This window comes from Cygnus atratus, chromosome 11 (assembly GCF_013377495.2).
Source record: "Cygnus atratus isolate AKBS03 ecotype Queensland, Australia chromosome 11, CAtr_DNAZoo_HiC_assembly, whole genome shotgun sequence".
In the NCBI taxonomy this organism is placed as follows: domain Eukaryota; kingdom Metazoa; phylum Chordata; class Aves; order Anseriformes; family Anatidae; genus Cygnus; species Cygnus atratus.
In genome coordinates, this window is record NC_066372.1 from 7526756 (window position 1) to 7539051 (window position 12296).

Consider the following 12296-nt stretch of genomic DNA (forward strand, 5'->3'; position numbering starts at 1 on the left):
GAAATAAAGTTGCTGGACAGGGGTTGTTTTTTGTTTTGTTTTTTCCATTACTTAGCCCTGGTTGGATCTGTTGAGAATAACTGTAGTAGTGACAAGACAACTGTTGATCATGTAGTTAATAGGAAATCGCCCTTTTCTAAAAAAGCTAAATCCCATTGATCAAAACCGTATTTATATCTGAATGTAATCTGAAGATATTACAGGAAGTTTTTGTCTAGAAGGCCACTCTTTTTTTTGTTCTACCTAAAAGTATGAGCTGGACTGTCTAAACAATTTGACTGCTAAATGCAGCCTTTGTAGCACCACAGTGCATCTGTCTGGTGCTTTGAAGTCCTAGGAAAACTGTACAGACAGCAAGTGAGAGCAGGTCACAGAATAGAATTAGATGGTTGGAACCATTGAAAGCATGTTACAACACATAAGTGAAAGCAGGCCTTATATTGGGGGTGGCAGGGTATGAAAATAGGTGGGTGCATAGTTCTGATATTTTAGTCAATACATAGGGCTCCAAAACTTTGGTCTATTTAAAACATACTTGAAAGATTTGTTGTGTTGTGTGTCCTTTTGGTTAAATTTAGACTACGTGAGTTTTTCTAGACCTAAATAGGTAAGATGTATAAAAATAAAGCACAGTACAACTTCTATAGCTAACATTTAAGCAACAGATAATGGGCTTGACACCATGGAGGCAAACCTGGAAGTTGTTCTGTGTTGCAAAAAGCCTTGCTTGCATAAAAACAATAGGATGCTATGAAGTTCATATTAAATTTATTTTATTTTTAACTCATCCCTGCAAGTAAGTGATCATTTTACTTAACATGAAACTTTACTTTGGAGAACTTCAAGTGCCACTGATTAAGACGAGAAAAATCTTACCAACTATTGTAGAGGGCTGTCAGTTCCTTTCTTGCTTTGGTTCCTGGAAGTCTCTTAGTCCATTATTGCCTAATAGAAAATGCATCAGAGGAGGAGGTGGTCTGTCTCCTTCTGATTGTCCTTTTTCTCTTCCCCCCACCTCTGCCTTGCTGACAGTGTTGGCTCTGGACATTACACCGCGTATGCAGCTCACGAAGGTCGTTGGTTCCATTTCAACGACAGTACTGTAACTCTGACCGACGAGGAGACTGTGGTAAAGGCGAAGGCCTACATCCTCTTCTATGTGGAACGGCAAGCCAAATCTGGATCAGATAAACTTTAATACCTCCTTTTAATTCTCACTTATCAAGTCCACCGGACAAAACATTTCCATTTTTCCATAAATACTTGATCCAAGACTATTAATTTCATTGTGCACTTTTCAATTTCCTCTTGTGGGTTTTAGTTTTGTTGTGTCAATGGTAGCATTTGACTTACTGAACTTGGACACAAACTAACTTTTTTTTAGTTATACCAGAAAACCTCAGCAGATTTTGATTTGCTGCTTTAGTTGTGATAATTTTTATATATATAGTTTCAAGAAATAGTTATTTGACTTTTTTTTTATATTAATGTTTTCAGTTCTCACTTTCTAAAGGCACATTTACATCAGAGAAGCTTTCTGTCCTCCTTACAAGCAAGAGAAATGTGCTTCTGATTACAAAGAGCAATACAACTTCAAGCTGCTCTTACAGCTGTTATATAGATATGATTTAATCTCTTTAAATCAAGGAATTGTTTGCACGTACTATTTTCCCTCGTGCAAGAAACAAAGCCGTGACCTCTGAACAATCATTCTTTGAAGAAGAGATGAGATGTGGCACCATTAAATAGACCAGGTAATTGCTGCTATATCGGTGTGTATTCAGGCTGCTGACTTTCAGGAATCATTGTAAATAAACAGTTGGTTCAATTGTATCTATACTGCAGATTAATTCAAATATTCCTCGCATATGCTCTTCCCTCCCTCCCCTCTTTTTTTTTTTTAAATCTTAAAATATATACGTCTAAATTGTGTTGAGATGTATTACTCTTTTTTAAACCAGATGTGATTTGCCAGAACCATCTCTGTTTTAAACAGTAATCCTGACATTTGATCATAAACTCTTACTTTAAAACTTGGAGATTTCCTGGCAGTGGGACCCCAACCTTCCTTCCATGTAGAAACTGGGATCACAGCTCCTAAGTTTGGGGGTTGTGGGAACAGCCATAGGTCTAACTATATAGCCCCTGTCTACTTTAATGCCTGAATTAAATTAATTAATTAAAGGCTGAAAGGAAGTGGATGGAGTTCAAGATGCTTGGCATGGCAGTTATTTTTATCAGATCAAATAGAAACTAAAGGTTGATACTCACTTTCTCAGCATAGCCTGAGGGGTGAAGATTCACCCAAAACTGCTTGTTTACTGGAGCAGATGCTGGTAGCTGTAGTATTTACTCATAAGCCCACTGTGGGATCTTTATTTTCAGTCTCGAGATATACACTGGAGACATGATACAATTTCTATGACTTGACTATGTAATAGAGAGAGACATCTGTTTAAACAGTGGTATTTTTAGCTGTGCTACTGTTCCAGATAGATAGTGGAGGTCAGATCCTCTCTGCTAGTGAAATTTAGAAAAGGACAGGAAAAACCTATATTGCAAAATCCAGGAATCCAGACAAATCTGAAATTTGGCATGCTACGTTTTGGTGCTTTCCCCCATTCCACCCTTTCTAGTTACCCTTGATGTGCCTAGCAAGTAACCGGACACTCCTGCAATCGCAAAAGCTTCTTAGTAAGAATGGGGTTTTACCTCATGTACCACAGCCAAATTGCACCTTTTAGTTGCAATAAGAGAAAAATATACTAGCCTGAAAACACACAAGAACACAAGTAAAATATGAGTACTCTTTTTAGTTAATGCTTCTAAAAGGCATAGTATGCAGGAAAAAAAAGAGTCCCTATAAATTGTACTATTATAGCTCATGGTGTGCTTGGTGAACTTCATTTTCCTTGCTGTCGGTTACCTGCTAGCTGTACATTGACAAGCATAAACAGAAATCACAATGAGATTTTTCTTTTTTTAAATGACAGTCTTATGGCCTTTTCAGGTCATGTTGAACCAGGAAAGAGAGAGAAAGAGAGAGGTTGGCTTAATATAAAAGCTGCAGAAAACGTTCCACATTGCTAAGTGTGTGTATGTAAACTGTACACTAGTTAAACTTACTGTGATTATTATTTGGTACACTGAGGGCCGCGCACACACACATGGATGTTTTTGTTTTTTTTTTTAAAGTTGAACAATAACTAGAACTAATCACTGTATTAAATTGTAGATAGCATGTCATCTACCATTTCTCAGTTTCATGCAGCCAGAGCTGTTTTCCTAACAAGAAGAGATAGGTGTTGACATTCGACAGACTTCATTGTTGTGTGGGACACGTAAAATATTTTGACATAAATTTTATGACGTAAATTTTTATGACATTTATAACCTGAAGCGCAGCCCTACTGCTGACAGCTGGGGAGTTAAATCAATTCCATCTATATCAACATTTTGTCTGCATGCTACTTGGACTGGATTCCTTTAGCATCTTAGTTCTGGGAATGCAAATCTTAAAAATGTACAACTAGCTCTGGGCCAGAAACATTTTAATTTGCAGGAGTCAGGTGTATGCAGTGTTCTTGCAAACTAGTGATGTAAATGTGCCTTTCTATAGTTTTTAAGAACTTACTTAAAATTTGTAATCTTCAGCAACATTCACTTATTTTAAGCAGCTTCTACTTCTGTTAATTTCTTGGGTCAGATTTATTTTCCCATTTCAGGATTTCCTTTTAGCAATATCGTCTCTGTAACATTTAAGGTCTTGGGCAACGGTATCCAGCATGGTCCATTTGAGATATGGCCATGGGAACATAATGCAATCATGTCAGTCCTGTTCTTGCAGCAGGTGGTAGATAATACAGACACAGCCTTATGCTTTGCTGGAACAAGTACATCGTAAATCCTTTCCTAATTTAACTTTCTCCCACTGCAAACCCAGATGGACAGTATGAACAGTTTGTTGTGGCAACACAAGTATTTCTCTTCCTGGTGGAGAACTTTGCTTATCCACTGTATTCTACTCAGTGTGGTGTCAAAAAAAAAAAAAGTTAAAAAAAAAAAAAGTAACTGAGCACTGAACCAGTAACATATACTGCACCTGGCCTAGTATTACATTTTTAACCTTACTTGTATATCCTATATTTATCTACTAGCTTGTGGGAGGGGAGGGATATCTCATTTCATTTAAGCCAAATGTTTCTTTCTACTTACTGCTGATCATAGTACACACTAACTGGCAAGAATTTTGTCTTGCTTGTGACTGCTCTGCAAGCAGCAACTGCTCTCTACAGTTCAGAGACTTGCATATTTTTCACCCAATTTTGTCTGATTGAAGGTTGTCCTTTTTTGTTAGTCATTGTTTAGCCATATATACAACTGGAGACATGATTTATGTAAAACAAAACTGCAGAATGTCCAGCTCTTAGAACACTTCTGCTTTAATATGTTGTATAGTGAGCTGTTAAGTATGGCATTATGCAAACCTCTACAGCATTTACAAAGAGAGCTCCTTCTCACTGCGTAGTCAGAAGAGGCTCTTCTAGGTAATAATAGCTGTGTGAGATTTACAGTTGAAAACTTTCAGAGAGGCAGGTACAATGGACTTGGTTCAAAAGCAGGAGGCCAATTTATAAGAATTTTGCTAAATCAGTGGAAAGCATAACACTTGGTGTTCAAAATTTTCCCCAACGTTTCATTACTGATGTGTCTGTGTCTTACTGATGAGGTAATCAGCACCTTGAAAAATTGATTCCAATGTGCTTTAGGATATCCTCAAGTACTGTAGTGCCATAGTTGTAATTGTTTACCATTAAAATTGTGTGTAATTTTCAGTGAGGATCACTGACTGTGCTCATTGTGTGTGTTTTTGGAGCATTTCCAGGATGAATGTGAATTATATCTTACTCACACAATGTGTTTATGGAAAATGTGCCATTAAAGTGTCTCTTTTCCTTAGGAAATGGAACTCCGCATGTCTTTCTACAGTTTTGCAAGTATTAGCATTGATCATTTGAGCAGGGTGACAGAGTATTTGAACTTCTATGGGAGAAAAAAATAAAACAAACTTAAGTAAGTGTATCAGAATATAGCATTTAAACCCAAAGAGGACACAATTTTAAAGGGCCTTGTCACCACAAGGGCTGTTATTTTTGTTAGATCATGGTGTGCATTCTCTGTGTGGTTTGAGTCCCTCCCAGCAATGATAACCTTATCGTATAAGTTTGTTTTTATGTTTTTCCTTAAAATAACATTCCTGTATTTATTACAATTCTGAGTAGTCTCAACTATTTAAACTTGTTCAATGGTGAAGGTAAGTTCTGAGAATGAGGAAGAGACAGAGTGAGAGTTTAAAAAAAACAGTATGCGAACTAAGTAGAAAACTCCTGGCACACCATTTACACTGCTATTTTCCAGTGACTGGCTTACCTGGTATGTGAAATCATCTACTCTTGTCTCTTCAGCAGCTTCATAAAGTATTCATGCTACTGTTCATAGCCTGCTTCTAAGCATGGGAGGGAAACAAGAATATCTTTCTCATTTCAAGGCAAATATTTGATGACAAAGAATATGAAACCGGAAGAACTAGCACTCATTAAGCACAGCTTACCATTTACAGAAGAAAATTACTAACTTTAAAGAACTGTACAGATCCATATCTGTCATTTTCTTTGAGCTTCTGTGAGTAAGCATACACATTACTCATGCACAGATAAGAAGCCAAAACAATCAGTGCAGACTGCAAAAAAATTCTTCTCTTGCTTTTTCAGAGATCAATTTCAAACTGCAGTCTCAGAAAAAGAAGATGAACTTTGGTTGCATTCAACCCTGTCATGTATCAGAACAAACCCTATTGAAATGCATAGGTACATAAAAACTCCCAGGTACTAAAAATGTGCAAGCCATTTGAAAAGTCCTTCACGACATGTTTTGCTCCTAATCCTTACTAATTAGTTAGTTATACAACTATTATAGTAATAATAGTTACACATATTATTTCCCTATATTAACACCAAACAGAAGATGGGCGTGAACTACCTTACCTTCTTGTATTGTCTCAAACATGAAAAAGTCACAGTCACAGGGCTGGTTATTACTGCTTTTAATTCTGACCCACCATTTGCTGTACATTTATTTTTCTTCTGCGGCAAGAACTTCTGCTACACTTTCTCGTCCGTTACTGGAAAATGGACACCTATTCCTAAAACCACTATATATCCTTTTGCCACCAAAATTTCCAGGTCCATGGTAACAGAACTACATCTACAAAAACATAGACACAAGAAAAGTTGTAAAACGCAGGCTAACATAAGACATCTACTAAAAAAGCACAAGTCTTCAGCAGTTGAACATCGCTATGGCTGCTCACATGCATGTCTTCCTGTGTAGCATTACTTTCCTGATGCAAAAGGTGGGGGAAACAGCTAGCACCGTTTATTTAAATAAGAGCGGGCAGGAAAATGCCCATAAGGCTGAGGCTTGTAAAAAGAAACTGTGGACTTCTTTGTATGCGCTTGTTTGCACCCAGGGAACATGTAAACTCATTTTAAAAGCTGTTAATGAAAGATTGTTCAACTAGCCTCCTTTGAAATCCCAGTATAACAGTCCTTGAACATGAGACAAGAAAGTGCAGCTTTAGCATAATTAATGAAAAATAAAGGCTAAAATTGTTGCACGCTGTACAAGCTTCCACTCTGAAAGTCAAATCCTCCAAACTTGAGAGGCTGGCAAAGCTACATTTTGCAGCTGTACCTACCGTCTGCCCCTTCCCATCCATTAACACAGCACAAGCTCTTTGCTAACTATCAGGATTGCCTAAAAGGAAAATAATAATAATGATTTAAAAGAAAAATCCCTTTTAAGGAAGCATTTCATGAAAGAGAAGTCCTGCTGTTCTGCACGCCCATTCCATTCCCTTGAAGGAACAGCACAGCAGTTTCATGCATTGTCCTTATCCTTTCCCTGCTCTTAACTTCTGCACCAGTTGTTGGCCAAAAATAAACACCATTCCACAACCATATATGTGCAACAGCCTTCTAGTGATTCTGAGCCCCTCTCCAGCACTGCCGTTATTCCACAAGGCCAGGAGACTGTCTGCTTCCTAATACTCTGTGAAGGGCTATGCATATAACCCAGCTGAATTGGGAATGCCTTTTACATCTATTTTCTTTTCTGGACAAAAACAGCAGGAAAAATTTAGCAAAAACATGTCACAAATTGCTAGAAGTGTTTCAAGATCCTATACTTTGGTCTTTATTGAATTTTAATTCTCCAGCGGAACTAAAGAAGCACAACTTTCTCCTGGGACCTGCCTTAAAATACTTATCCATCTGCTGGCATTCAGAGAGAGTCAAAGTGTGTAACATTGAAGACTGGATGAAAAACAATTTCCAGAAAGACTTCTGTAACAGGCATGAAAATATTGTCTCTGATTTTTTGCTAGAAGTTGGCAACAGGTATGTTCTTTGGGTGTGAAATTCTACAGTCCTGTAAAGTTAGCTGCCTTTAAATGACAGCATTGAGAACTGTTAATTCTCCTCCATACAGCCTACCTGAAATGAAGCAGTAAGTACATGAGTGCTTTCACTGTGCAGTTTTAATATAGTGTTAAGTTGGTTTTATAGTGGCAATAGCATATCTTCTCAATGACTTTCTTTAAGCCTGTTCTTCCCTCTTTTTGGGATAAAGATTAATATAGGAAAGTGCAATACTGCCTACTATGTTGCTGCTTAACTTAAAATGTACCATTCTGTCATTGTGAAGGATTGTCTAGGGGGAACCCCTAGAGGAAAGGCATGATTTCACATAGCGAATACATTTCATTTTAAAAAGAAAGTGCATTAAACACATTACTAACAGAAAATTTGTTCCATTCAAATAAATACTGATTTTATACTGAAATTTAACTGTATCTATGTTTTTTATAAACTACAGTAAAAGGAAGTAAGTACCACTAAGAAAAAATAGCTCTCAATGCACATCATTTCTTTTAACAGCTTTAGGGCTACAGCGCAGCTCTAAGAAAAAGTGTTAAACTACATTAGGAGGAGCAAACAGGGTAACACCAATCGCAGTGCATTTTAATTCAACACCAAGGATGGCTGTGGTCATACATTAGAGCTGAAATAGTACACATTTGTGCTGCAGCCAGTCTTCAGGTTAGTGCCATGGCAGGGAAGGCAAAATGTTCAATTTGGACCTAACAATTAAAAAAAAACAAAACACAACAAATTACAGGATATTAACAGAATGCGGGGTGTTGGTGAGAATTAGCAACAGTGCAATCTCAAACCAAGGACTGAAATATGGGTTCAGAAAAGAATGTGGATTTTAAGTTCAACAGTTCAAAAGTAATTGTTCCAGAACAACTGATAAAAACTTCAGCTTAATTAGCCAAATACCATTAGGAAACACATCAGTGCCGAGTAAAGAGTACATGTAAGGAAATACTCTAATTTTGTCCCTGAAACGTCTACTACCAAGATGCCACGCTTAACTATTTCCATTTTTTTGCCATCACAAATTACGATTCAGAAGGAGAACACAAGACCACAGCTCAGTAGAAACGGTTTAACACTTAAGTGCCTTCCTTTGCAGAATTGGTAAACTCACATTGTTTGCTGGACAAAATGGAAAGCAGACCCTGTGAGGTAGCAAGCAACCTCAAAGCCCAAAGTTCAGCAAGGGCCTCTCAGCATTAAGGAGATTAATTTCCAAAAGCTAAATCTTCACTCTTAAAAATGTCTGTGTATATTAACACTGACAGCGTCATCCATTTTAGCCTTCCCAAGTCTAATTCCTGCCTTTTTGCAGCAACCCTCCTAAAGCAGTTCTATCACAACAGAATTCCTAGCATTCTGTCCAAGGAAAAATATAAATCAAATGAATTTTCAGCTTTGCTTTCTGAGTTTTGAGTACTTTTGTTCTGTTGATGACACTGTGGTTCGGATCCTTTTTTAACCTTTCCTGTTTTGGTCACTTGCTTTTCTAACTGTTCATAAGAATTACACTGATCTGTTTATGGAAGCGCTTACGGATACCTTTTTACAGTTCCTGCAGACCAGAGGCAAGCTAATAGTCTTGCCCAGAGGTATCACAAGATCAGCATTAGCATTGCTGTAATCATTTTTTACCCTCAACAATAGAACTAAAGAAGTCCTATGTTAATGCAGAAACATTAAGGTTTATGTACCTAAATAGACACGCAGCTAAACTGCTGCTCCTTGGAGAGAGCTGTAAGCGAGAAAGCAAACACTGTACAGAAGGATTTGCAGGTCGGGGCACAAGGGCCTTTGCTAAAGTGCCTGGTCAGCACAACAGCAAGTAATAACCAGCCTGCTCCAGTTGCATACACAGGGACAGTGTAAGTCATCACCACACTGACTTGGAACAGATCTTTTCTGTACTTTCCTGGATCTACCCAAGCAACAGAATAAAGCAAGCTTTATAAATCTTCTGTGTCATTTAACAGTAGAGTTACTACCAGTTTCAATAATGTGAATGGAGGCTTAAGAGTTGTGTGGCAATGCAACATCAGCACTCAGCTAGGTAGGTAGTAGCTGCCACTTAGCAAAACCAAGGAGTTGCAATAACAAACAAAAATCTCCATAAAATCAAGAGAGTGGGAGTGTCTTACTTGCCCATGCTCAGCATGTCTATAAAGCAGCCTCTTCACTCAATTGTCCTCAAATCCATTCTGACTTGAACCTATGATCTCTGCTGGGTCTTCATTCTCTGAACTAGGAGAAAGGCAGCACCATGCAACTCCTTAGGAAAAAAACAATGCAGCTGCAGCCTATATAGGCATCCACTTCCCCTTCCCCACTGCACTGACTGAGCTACAGCTGTAGCCACCAACAGAAAAAGCAAGGAAGGTAAGTTTTGTGATTAGTAAAGCTGAGCTTTAAGACCTACATAAACCCCCACCTTCTCATGCTTTCTTACCCTCCTGGTGAAAGAGGAAGTATTTTGCTAACTTTAAGATTTATTCTTGAAGACACTGGCTTTTCCAAGCTCTGTATATTATTTATTCTTCACTAGTCTCACCTGTAATGATTATGTTTTCAGATGTCCAAACCTGCTATCTCTGACCCTCTCTGGATGTGGCCATGTTACGGATGATTGCCTCTTGCTTCTTCTCAGGAACTGCCCAAGCCTCAAGACACTCAAACTGGAAAACTGCGTGCGGATCACTGACCAAACACTGGAAGCAGTGACCCTCTATGGGAGATCACTGCAAACACTCCATGTGGATTTCTGCCGGAACATAACACAAACTGGTCTAGAGAAAGTCAGGGAAAAGTGTCCTTCAGTAATGCTGAGAGCAGAGAGAAGTGCTAACATGATTCCAGACAGTAAACCAGAAAAAAAGATCACACTTGAAAAATCATCAAGAAAACTGGTTCAGCTTTAAGTGCAACAAACTGTAAAAACTCAGTCAATGTGGATAGTTTATTTCTACTTACCTCTGGGGCAGCATTGCTTCAATTAACTGTGGCTACTTTAATGCATTCTGGTTTAAGTCCAAACAAGTGTTTGGTATGTTTTGTAAAGGCTGCATTGGGAAAAGGTGTGAATTTTCACCAGGACCGTCTTAAGAAAAAACACCCTTTGTTTTCTGTTTTTCCTCAAACTGGAAAAATCATGTGCTTATGTCATATAATGCAGTACTTAAGTCTAAAAACTTTGGTTCTGTTACCTTCCTGTAACAGGGAAAGGCATAAAGCTGCAGCAAATACTGTATGATTTACACAAATTTCAGGGAAAGAGTGATTAATCAATTTCTGTTAAAGGCTTTATAACACATATGACACATTCTACCAGTGAAGAGTGATAACTGTGACATCTAAGGTCCCTTCTAGAAAGCAGATCAGCATACCTGATAACTATCACTTCCTCAGTGATTAATATTTGTGGCTGATTTGTCAGGTGTATTTATTAACAGAGGGTATGCATGCCAATGTGTGGAAACCAGTTTGACCCTGTGCACAATATCCTTGGACAAAATAACCAAGCTTTTTTTTTTTTTTTTTTTTTTTTTTAAAGTTGACATTAAAGGAATTCTGATGTGAAAAAATGCTGGTTTACAGAACAAACCTGTAGGAAAAGACAGTGATGTACAATTATAAAGCTGTAAATTACACAGCTTTAAATGCTAAATTAGCAACATACTACACCAGGGATCTGTATAAACACTTGTGGTCTCAGTGCAAAGCAAAAGGAAAAAAAAAAACGGCAAACAGCTGTTTTCATCCCAAACCACAGGGCTGTCAATTGCCTGCATGCTCCTCAGCCACATGGAAGTGAAACACTTTTTATGAAGAGTTGCTACAGCATCATCTACACCAAAGCATGACTCCAAAGGTTGACAGAGTTTCACTTCGCTGTATAAGATCTGCCGGGATGATACAACCCACAGGGACTTGGTCATGGTGTTGAGTAACCAGGTCTGGCAACAACAGGTTCCAAGGCTCTTAAAGCACTTAGGTACAGATTTTCGCCTGAGGAAAGGTAAACAGTTCTGAGTGCCACCTTACTGTGTCAGCCGTACTGCTGTTCCCCAGTAAAAGCATTACCTGTTGAACCTGTCTCAGTATCTATACCAATTCAGAGGAATCACACAGATGGTCTAGCCTGAATAGCTCAGATTTTTTGTTTGAACTACAGTGTGCCTTTTTAAAAGTCACCCTGTCTCAAATGCTGTGCTTTCCTCTGTGTGGGGCAAGCCCTCAAATTTTGCTTTCCATTATATTCCAATTTGTTCAGCAATTAGGAAACATCCAGCACTGACTCCTGAAGCAAACCATAAAGATAATCCCGTCCATTCTTGTGGACTCCGCGTCTTAACTTATATCTACTTTAAATTTCTCTCCCTTTCAACATGATCCAGTATAGAATGTTATGCTTACAAAAATTACAGATGGTTATATCTGGCTAATGATAACTTATTTTTTTTTCTAGAATACCAGATGTCAGTACAGCTCAGGTGTCAAACAAAAGGCTGCATACAGACCAGTTTGACAAGCTCAATGGATCCTGAACAAATCCAGCTTAATTCACAATGAAGTGTACAGCAGTTAAGATTTCATTTTCAATTAAAATCTTACCCAGAGTAAGAATACCTCAGTGTATGTGTCCTTAAGGCAAATTTAGAAATACTAACATATGGAAATACTGCTCTGTCCCATTGAGAGAGTCAACATTTCTGTTCCATGACATAACAACTATTCAAAACTTCTTCATTGCAGCAATTTAAGTGCATGCATCATAGTATTCTGGTTTTCATTGACATTATG

At 38.0% G+C, this 12296-nt stretch overlaps 2 protein-coding genes across 10 annotated transcripts in view; both read left to right on the top strand.

Moving 5' to 3' along the window:
• Positions 1-4840, top strand: part of USP3 (ubiquitin specific peptidase 3) — a 100612-nt gene extending 95772 nt beyond the window's left edge. For all 9 annotated transcript variants that reach the window (XM_035554108.2, XM_050713075.1, XM_035554103.2 and 6 more), the window contains one exon: positions 1033-4840. In XM_035554108.2, the coding sequence (XP_035410001.1) occupies positions 1033-1198 (166 nt within the window). In that variant the 3' untranslated portion in view covers positions 1199-4840. The remainder of the gene's footprint in view (positions 1-1032) is intronic.
• A 783-nt stretch (positions 4841-5623) lies between these two features.
• On the top strand, positions 5624-10994 carry FBXL22 (F-box and leucine rich repeat protein 22). Its single transcript, XM_035554120.2, has 2 exons — positions 5624-7457; positions 10069-10994. Exons 1-2 carry the CDS (start codon positions 7123-7125, stop codon positions 10412-10414), a joined length of 681 nt encoding a protein of 226 aa, XP_035410013.1. The 5' UTR covers positions 5624-7122; the 3' UTR covers positions 10415-10994.
• The last annotated feature ends 1302 nt before the right edge of the window (positions 10995-12296 follow it).